This window comes from Fukomys damarensis, unplaced genomic scaffold (assembly GCF_012274545.1).
Source record: "Fukomys damarensis isolate Sample0158 unplaced genomic scaffold, DMR_v1.0_HiC HiC_scaffold_13, whole genome shotgun sequence".
NCBI classification, from domain to species: Eukaryota; Metazoa; Chordata; class Mammalia; order Rodentia; family Bathyergidae; genus Fukomys; species Fukomys damarensis.
Window position 1 is genome coordinate 19,885,816 of NW_022900925.1, and position 10,179 is coordinate 19,895,994.

The window sequence follows — 10,179 nt, forward strand, 5'->3', positions numbered from 1 at the left end:
CTGTCCACAGAAATAGGTTGGAGCTCTGGAGTAGAGTACACCCGAGGACTCAGAGTCATTCCGGAGTGCTATATTTCTTCGACTGCTCAAACTGTATCCCTCAAAGCCAGCTGTCCACTCTTTTTTAAAAGCAAGGGTATTGAAAATTATTAGAATCTCTACAGGTATAACTTGAATACAGACCCATTAACTAGAACTTAGAAGCAGAAGTGACTATTCATAAAGGTAATAGCTGAGTTTAATAAAAAATTCAGTAATGGGGTATCCTGGTGAATTCCGTAAATTATAAAAAAGGTTTTAGAATATTTCTGTGCAACTTTGGCATGAAAAATCAAATAATTGCTATTTGTTATCTCATAAAATTATGGTTCAAGCTCACCTGTTCGAGCTTACTCTAACTTGATTAAGAAATAATCAATAGGGGTTGGAGGTGTAGCTCAGCGATGGAGTGCATGCTTAGCATGTGTGAGGCCCTAGGTTCAGTCCTCAGGCTCTCTCTCACACACATACACACACACACATATTTCAGGTTATCATCAACTTGGGATTCATCCTTAGGAAAAAGGCTATTAGTGCACGTCCATCTGCATGGAATATAAGCAAATTCCAATACACAGTTAAACTTCAGGAGTGAGAAGGTAACGGCATACCATGAGGCACCAATGTGGAATGACCTATCTGGGGGACGCTCCAAGGACTCCACTCCTGTCGGCCATCTCCTCGAGCGCAGACTCTGAACTGGTAATCAACATTGGGGTCTATGTGCAGTACTATGAATTCAGTTTCAGATCCTACGTATACATCTTCAAAATGATTTGAAGTGCATTTACGGAACTGAAGCCTGTAATCTTGGGCTGTAAAGTCATCATCCACCTAAGGAGAAAGGCCTTATGTTAGATTAACATCAGAAAATGAATGGAGATAAAAAGAGAAACAATGGGGGTATTCTAGACCAGCAACATAGAAACATGTGCTGAATAGGTCCCATTCTGTGGAAGATCTAAGTAAACACACTGTGGCTCTATTTCTTTTTTTTTTTCCTTCCCTCCCTTCCTCCCTCCCTCCCTCTCCTCTCTCTTTCTTTCTTTCCTTCCCTTTCTTTCTGTACCAGGGATCAACTCAAGACTGTGCTGGCGAGGCAGGCAGCGGTACCACTGAGCTAAATCGCTGGCCCTCCTTTCTTTTTTTTTAATTAGACCATATGCTCAATACCTCCCAATCGGCTATTAAAAAAAGAATTGTTGCCTTTGAAGAAACAGCATAGTTTTCTGAACAAGAATGTCAAAGATAAAATATTTGAAATTTAAGAGTAATTATCCCACTACTAATACAGCATGTGCATAACCAAGAATTAAAAGCTAGAATATATAAAAAACTCCTAAAATTTGATAGGGTAAAAGCCACCCAGTAGAAAAATGAAAAAAGTTAAGAATAAAACAGACTAAGAAGTGGCCAGGGATTTAGCTCAGTGGCACTGTACCTGCCTCACAAGTGCAAGGTACTGAGTTTGATACAAAAAAGAAGAAAGGCTAAGGGCTTGGGATTTGACTCAGTGATAGTACACACACACACACCCCTGAAAAAGCAAAACAAAACTAAGCTAAAAAATCACTTCAAAACTGAATTTCAATTGGGTGTGACAGTGCCCATCACTCTGGGAGACTGAGGCGGGAGGATCACAAATTTAATCCCAGCCTGGGAAATTTAGCAAAGCCCTGCCTCCAAATAAAAAAAGGGCAGGGGATGTAGCTCAGTGTGAAGACCCTGAGTTTAATCCCCAGTCCCTAAACAAACAAACAAATAAATAAATGTTCTTTTCAAACTAGAAGAGCAACTTCAGTTCATGTTCTCTATGACTTTATTTTCATTGTAAAGCAAGAGATTTTTGCTTGGGAAGACAAGAAAGTATTGAAAATCTCAAACCCACAGTCATAGGCACTTGCGCAACTCTAAACTACATACCTTACACCATCGCACAATGATGCCCCCAGGCTTCTCTATCAGCTCTTCTATCTGTACTGGTGGACGGGATGCTACAGTTCCGTGCTTAAAAATGTGGTCTTTCACTATGTTCAGAACAGAATCATCCAACTGAGCAGATAAACAAGGCACATCAACCAGCAAAGGCACTTCTGGTAAGCTGAGGAAACAAAGCTCAGTGTTTACGAGATCTCATTAACAGAGGTAAAAGTACAAGGAATAATTAGGTCACAACATGCTGGAAGGATCCTGAGGTCTCCAGTAAATAATTTTCATGGCTATGGAAGATTTTATTATACTGAGAGGTTTTAGTTTTGGTTTTTTGAGACAGGGTCTCACTATGTAGTTGAGACTGACCTGGAACTCATTATGTAGCTCAGGCTGGTCTCGAACTCACAGCGATCCTCCTGCCTCAGCCTCCCGAGTGCTGGGATTACAGGTGTGAGCCACCATGCCCGGCTATAGTGAGAGGGTTGTTTTGTTTTGTTTTGTTTTGGTACCTGATTGAACTCAGGTCCTTGCACTTGCAAGGCAGGCCACCAAACCACTGAGCTAAATCCCCTGTCCCTATAGTGAGAGGTTTTAATCTTTTATGTTCCATGAAGAGCCTCTTCACAAATAAATATAAGCAAGACAGAAATCTGGAAGGATTACAACTGTCAGGTTAATACCAAAAGATCTAGTTTACTGAAATATGACTCAATTTCAGTAATATATTCGAGTTTTTCTCTTGTATAAAGACCACGTTAATTTAGGTATTATTCAAATTTTATTTTACATATAGCTATAGTATTTTTTTAATTTTTCTTTTTTAAAGACAGGGTCTTGCTATGTTGTTCAGGCTGGCCTTGAACTCATTATGTTTGTTTGTTTTGGTACCCAGGATCGGGGCTCGAACTCAGGACCTTGCGCTTTTGAGGCAGGTGGTGGCACCACTGAGCTAAATCCCCAGCCTTGAACTCACAGCAATCTTCCTGCCTCAGCCTCCCAAGTGCTGGGATTACAGGCATCTGCCACTATGCTGGGTTCATCATTCCAATTTTAGCATATGTGCTGCTGAAACAGAGTCCCAGAATTTAAAAAATTTTAATAACTGTCTTATATATTGGAACCGAAAAAGATCTGCAGTAATACTATGTCAAAAACTATAATCAGCCGGGCGTGGTGGCGCACACCTGTAATCCCAGCACTAGGGAGGCTGAGGCAGGAGGATCGCTGTGAGTTTGAGACCAGACTGGGCTACATAGTGAGTTCCAGGTCAGTCTCTACATAGTGAGGCCCTGTCTCAAAAAAACAAAAAAACTATAATCACATTTATTTTATGCTAGTGGTAATAATGGGTGATCAAACTTTGAAAAATATATTTCTACCTACTTTAATCAGAGTCTTTTATAGGGGGAAAAGAGAAGACATAGTTTAAATGGTTAAGTCCAAAAGTCACAAACTCTTTTACCTGTCCAACTGAATGTGTGAGGCCTTTTTGGTAAAGCTCCACAGTTTCTCATTCTGTTCCTCTATACCTCCAAGAATGGCAATCTCACCTACAGCAAAATCAAGAGAACTAGTACAGTGAAAAAGGGCCACATCCGAAAAGTAAGCAACATGACTTATGCCCATGTGGGTATCCAGTTTTCTTGAAAACAATATCTACAAGATGCCACAGTCAAATTCCAAAGATAAAAGTAGAACTGACTATGATAAGAAGTGACTATGATAGAAGTGACTATGATAAGACCAAATGGAGAAGTGGGACACAGTGGCAACACCGTGCCAGAGCTTAAGATGCTGCTCTAGACGAGCAAATCTGCTCTGACAACAACTCCACACAAAGCAGAAGCCCAGGGACTTGTCCTACAGAATCTTTACCAACGTGAACAGGAACAGAATATTACCCTGACAGGAGCTATGGGGTATGGGATTTTTTTTGTTTTGTTTTGTTTTGTTTTATGGTACTGGAGATTGAGCCCAGGGCCTTCATACTGACTACAGGCCCAACCCTTTTTATTTTATTTCATTTCATTATTTTAGTTTTTAAACCTTTCTGTTTTATAGTACTGAAAATTGAACTCAGAGTCTTCACACAGCTATATCCCCAGTCATTATTCTTTTCTTAAGACAGGGTCTCACTATGTAGTTGAGACTGACCTGGAACTCACTATGTAGCCCAGGCTGGCCTCAAATTCAAAGCAATCCTCCTATCCTCCTGCCTCAGCCTCTTGAGTCCTGGGATTACAGGCAAGTATCACCATGTTTGGCTTACTTTTCATTTTTTAGATAGGGTATTGCCAAGTCCTTATTTTGAGACAAGGTCTCAATAAGTTGCCCAGGCTGGCCTTAAACAAACCATCTTCCTGCCTCAGCCTTCTGAATAGCCATGATATACACATGTGCCACCATGCCCAGGAAGGTATATGGTCTTTAAAAAACAGATGATCCCAGGTCTGGTGGCACACACTTAGAATCCTAGCATTCTAGGAGGCTAAGGCAGCCTGGGCAACTTAGTAACATACAAAGATCCTATCTTAAACAAAAAAAAAAAAAAAAAAAAAAAAAAAAAAAAAAAACAAAATTAAAAAAAAAAAAAAAAAAAAAAAAGAAAAAGAAAAAGAAAACTAAAAGACAAAGGAATGAAGAGGTAGTTCAATGTGAAGGACCTGGGTTCAATTCCAAAAAAAAAAAACCCAAACAAACAAAACAAAAACAACAAAAAAGCCAAGTGATGCAGTCAGATTTTCCTAAAAGAACATCATACATTAGGTCAGAAATTACACAATAGAATAAAAAGTAAATGCTACACAGAGAGTATGAATAATCCTCCACAGCACTTAAGGACACAGCCTTCAGAATGTGCCCTGGAGTTACTCTAATTGCTGAGACCATATGACTGTCTTCACCAACACAAAAACTGAAACACGCTGCAGATTGCCTCAAAATGCCATAAATAATTTTTTATCTCTTGGGAGAAAAAGAGAAGAGTTTGAGATTTTAAAAATTTCTGAAATATGAAAAACGTTTAATTATCAAATGCTGTAAGAAACATGGGATATACCTCAAAGGATTTATTTTCTATGATGAAAACACTTCTCAGTCCTGAGTAATAGGTGTGAACTCATGGCCTGTGCTGACCTGCCTCTGGGTTTGTTTCCAAATGCAAACCTCCAGGGAAAGACATTCTATGTCCTGCCAAAAACTTTTCTCAAAGGCAGTTATGGTCAGTGGGAAAAACAACAAAAAAAAAACTCCTCAGTGAAGATAAAAACTGTAATTAGATACAGATAGCAGTAGCAACACATTCTAAATGGCCCCCAAAGGGTGCGAGTTCTAGCTGGAACAGCAGGTAATGTGAGCCACAGCACAATCATCCTAAGCCACTCACTTCACTCAGAAGAATAAACGGAGTCAGGGGCTGGAGAATGGTAGCTCAGTGGCACTGGGCCCGCCTGGCAAGCGCAAGGTTCTGAGTTTGATCCTCAATTCCGCAAAAAAAAAAAAAAAAAATTCAGTCTCTTTCCTTCCCTGGCTCCTTTTTTCCCAATTGCTCTCTAAATACTGACATCACTTAGTGTCCTACCCTAAGCCACTCACTCTTCCCCTATTATACATTATATCTTAATGATTTTACTTATTCCCATGGATTCAGATCTGATGTATGTGCCATTAACTGCAAATCTGACATCTCCAACTATGATCTCTTTCCTAAGCATCAGGCCCACATTTCCATGTTAGGCACCTCAAAATAACCCTAAATCATGGGCCTACATACCTGCTCCATTCATTATTCACCTAGTCATCAAAAATTTCCAGTAGTCAAGAATCACTGAGCAACTAAAAAAAATTAAAACAAAATAAAACAAAAACACACAGCTGGGCATGATAGGGCTGGCCTATAATCTCAGCACTTGGGAGGCTGAGGCAGGAGGACTTAGTCAATTTGAAGCCAGCCTGGGCTACATAGTGAGTTCAAGGCCAGTCTGAACTACACAGTGAGACCTTGTCTCAAAAAAACAAAACAAGGCCTGGGGATTTAGCTCAGTGTCACTGTGCCTGCCTTGCAAGTAAGTGCAAGGTTCTGATTTTGATCCCCAGTAAAAAAACAAAGCAAAACAAAAAAAACCACGAATCACTGATCGGTAAATTCATCGATAATTCTACTTCCAGATCTGGACATGATGGCGCACGCCTATATTGTTAGTATTCAGGAGGGTGAGACAGGAGGAGCACTGTAAATTTGAGGCCAGCATAGGCTACAGTGGGAGTTCAAGGCCAGCCTGAACTACATAGGGAGACCCTGTCTCACAAAATAACACCCTGGCCACAGCAAATCTATCTCCAAAAATCTCTTAAAACCACCCAGTCTCATTTTCACTTGCCACTGTCTTTACCATTTCACACCTGACTCACTTCCACACCATTTAATCAATCTCTTTTCCTCCAAAACTTACAATTTCTTTTTTTGGTTTCTTTCTTTGTTATTGCTGTTGTTTTGTTTTGAAGACAAGAGTCTTGCTGTTGTAGTTCAGGCTGGCCTTGAACTCACTATGTTGCCTAGGCCTGCCTGCACCTCACAGGTCATTGCCTGCCTCAGCCTCCTCGGTGCTGGAATTGTAGGTGTGTGCTACCACACCCAGGTGAATTTAAAACTTCTAATTTAGTCTCTAAACTGTAGACAGGGCCATTTTGATACAATGTAAACCAATCATATAACTCTACTGCTCAAAATACTTCAGTGCATTCTTCAATATGACAGTGTACTCCACTCCTGACGTTACTTGTGCTTAGAATCAGTTACCTCCCTCTTTTTCCTTGTCTGGTTGATGAATTTCCTCAAGTCTTTGTGGAACTACTCCTACAGAAAGCTACCCTATACTTTTTCCCAAAAGACTAAGCACTTCTCCCTCTGTGTTTCAATAAGTTTCAGATATATCACTAGGTATGTATACACACCTTAGAGGGCTATGAACCCCAAAAAACAGAACTATTACTTTTTTTTTCCCCTGAGAAACTGGGGATTGAACCCAGGGCCTCACACATGCTAGGCAAGCACTCTACCACTGAGCCTACCTTTTCTTGGATATGACTAACCACCCAAAAAGTTGGCTAAAGACAGGAATATGACAATTAAAATTCAATCGTATTTTTAACAGGGACAACAGAACCATAAATATTGAAAAATATTTGAACAAGCTCAAAATGATCTGGAAATTGTGTTAATAACGAATTAGATGCCATTCTAATAGAAGCATTTGAGACAAATTATTTGCCTCTTCTTATTTTGTAAGTAATTCTAGTATTTCAACTATATTTACCTTGAGAGGCCCCACAATATAACTGCCATCCTAGATTATAAACTGTCTAAAGCCGAGTGTGGTGGGACACTCCTGTAATCCCACCACTCGGGAGGCTGAGGCAGCAGGGTCACTGTGAGTTTGAGACCAGCCTAGGCTACATAGTGAGTTCCAGGTCAGTCTCAACTACACAGTGAGATCCTGTCTCAAAAAAACAAAAAAACAAACAAAAAAAAAACCTGTCTAATGGAAGGAACATCCCAGGGGCTCAGGATTTGGCTTATGGAGCTGCACCTGACTGGCAAGCGCAAGGTCCTGAATTCAATTCCTGATACCTAAAAAAAAAAAAGGAAGGAACATCCCAAGTATCCCAGAGATAGCAAGAAATCAGCCAAATGTCAGTCCGAAAGACAAAGCTCCCTGGGCTCCCACCTTCTCGGACTAAGTCCTCTGCAGTGTTCACTCCGTGCTCTATGAGCTTCTGGCAGTCGTCTAGTGGTTTCATGGTTTCCTGCTCAATGGCGTCTACCTCTTGCAACAGAGTCACCAGCCGCTCATCCAGGAGCTTCCCAAGGGTCTCTTTTAAATCACTAAAATGCTGTTTGAGGACATTCCTTGTCTGTGATGCACTCTCTTTAATCTGAAAAGAAATAAAAATTCAAAATCAGAATCTCTGGAAAAAATTAAATCACAGGCATCATTCAGAACTATCTACAGGTACCACACAACTATCATTCTCCATTCTTTAAAAATTAAAAATAAAATGTAAGGGCCAGGTGTGATGTGGTGGCAAATGCCTGTAGCACTCTGCGAGGCTAAGGTAGGAGGATTTCAAGTTAGAGCCCAACCTGAGCAACTTAGGATGACTGAAAAAAAAAGAGGGGACAGAGATTACAGCTCAAAGAGAAGGCTCTGGTTCAATCCCCAGTATCTTTTTTTTTAAAAAGTTATATAGGGCTGGGGATTTAGCTCAGCGGTTTGGTGGCCTGCCTTGCAAGAGCAAAGACCTGAGTTCAATCCCCAGTACCCCCACAAAAAGTTATATAATCATATATAATTCATATAATATATAAAGTATATAGTAATATATAATATATTACATAATGTATGTTATAATATATAATATAAAGTATATATGATATATATTAAGCTAATTAATGTATCCATCTCCACACAGTTGCTTTTTTTGTGTGGGGGAAAAAAACCTTAAGATTTATTAGTAATTTTGAAATATTCAAGTACATTCTCATTTACAAATATACAAGTACAGTACATTACCATTAACTATAGACACCATCCTATATATTACATCTCTAGAATTCATTCATCATAGGAAACCAAAACTTTGTACCCTTTTACCAATGTCTCTCTATCACTCCCCATCCCACCCCTGGTAACTGTCTACTTCTAGGCTATGCTTCTGTGAATTTAACTTTTTGAAAATGTACATATAAGTTAGATCTTATAGCACTTTTCAGGGTCTGACTTATTTTCATGCTCTTGTGAATGCCAAGAATTCCTTTTTTTTTTTTTTTGGTACTGGGGATCAAACTCAAGACCTTGCACTTGTGAGGCAGAAGGCAGGCAGCAGCACCACTGAGCTAAATCCCCGGCCCAAATCCTTATTTTTTAAGACAGAATATTCCACTGTGTGTATATATATATATATATATATATACACACACACACACACACACACACACACACACACACACATACATCTTCCATAGGTGAATAAACCAAATGTGACTAATGCATAGATAGAAACTTGCAGAATTGCAAACTGACTTTCACATCAGAAAAGGCACAAATCCTGATTCCAACATTCACAAACTATGCCAATTTGGTCAAGTTAATTAAGTTTCCTATGCCTCAAATTTCCTATTTGTCAAAATAGTGTTATAGTGCTAATTTCATGGAGTTGCTGTGAAGATTAAGGGAAATAATCTGCTGCATTTGGTAAAAATAATTGGCACTGTTATTCTCAATAAATAATTGGTAGAAATTACTATTTGCACAATGTAGATCTTGGCAGTAGCGTGTTTTAGTACAAAAAATTAAATACTGGGGATTAAAATTCATTTTACTGCAAAGAAGCAAAGGAACAGTACACAATATAGCTAGCTGGGCATGATAGTGCACGCCTGTCATCCCAGCACTCTGGGAGCCTGCAGCAGGAGGATCCAAGTCTGAGCTCAGCCTGGGCAACTTAATGAATTAATGAGATCCTATCTCCAAATAAAAACACTAAGAAGACTAGGGGTGTATCTCAGTGCAAAGGTCCTGAGTTCAAACCCTACTATCAGGAAAAAAAAAAAAAAAAAAAAAGAGGGACACTAGTTTGGCTCACCAGTACAGCTGTTCATCCAGCGACAAATGCAAAGTCCCTGGTTCAATCCCCAGCACCACCAAAAAGAAAAACAAACAAAAAACAGTCTTGTGGATAAAATGCCATTGTTATGCTAAAACAACACTAAGAATTTATACATAATTCAAAAAAGACTCACAGGAGGCATAGCTGGTAGAGTACCTTATTTTTTATTGAGTCACAGTGCACTTTGTGAATTCTGATGACAGGATCATACGTACTCTCCCTAGAAAAATGAATAATCTACACCCTAAAAATAATTTAACTGCAAAAGTTCACAAATTCCCTCAGATCTAAATTATGGCTTGCCTGAGGCAGTAAGACACATTCTTTGCCAAAGAATCATGGAAGCTGCTTGTGATCCATCAGACTGAAAGGTTCTATCCAAAACCTACTGAGCCGGGTGTGGTGGCATATGCCTGTAATCCCAGCACTCGGGAGGCTGAGGCAGGAGGATCACTGTGAGTTTGAGAACAGCCCAGGCTACATAGTGAGTTCCATGTCAGTCTCAACTACATAGTGAGAACCTGTCTCAAAAAATCAAAA

The 10,179-nt window shown here is 39.6% G+C and overlaps 1 protein-coding gene across 1 annotated transcript in view; it reads right to left on the minus strand.

Annotated features, from left to right (window-relative positions):
* Crlf3 (cytokine receptor like factor 3) overlaps nucleotides 1-10,179 on the minus strand; it is a 55,078-nt gene that overhangs the window by 17,770 nt on the left and 27,129 nt on the right. Inside the window, exons 3-7 of the mRNA XM_033763092.1 lie at nucleotides 7,698-7,905; nucleotides 3,434-3,521; nucleotides 1,963-2,140; nucleotides 651-873; nucleotides 1-119 (exon numbers count right to left, since the gene is read on the minus strand). Coding sequence (XP_033618983.1) covers nucleotides 1-119; nucleotides 651-873; nucleotides 1,963-2,140; nucleotides 3,434-3,521; nucleotides 7,698-7,905 — 816 coding nt within the window. The remainder of the gene's footprint in view (nucleotides 120-650; nucleotides 874-1,962; nucleotides 2,141-3,433; nucleotides 3,522-7,697; nucleotides 7,906-10,179) is intronic.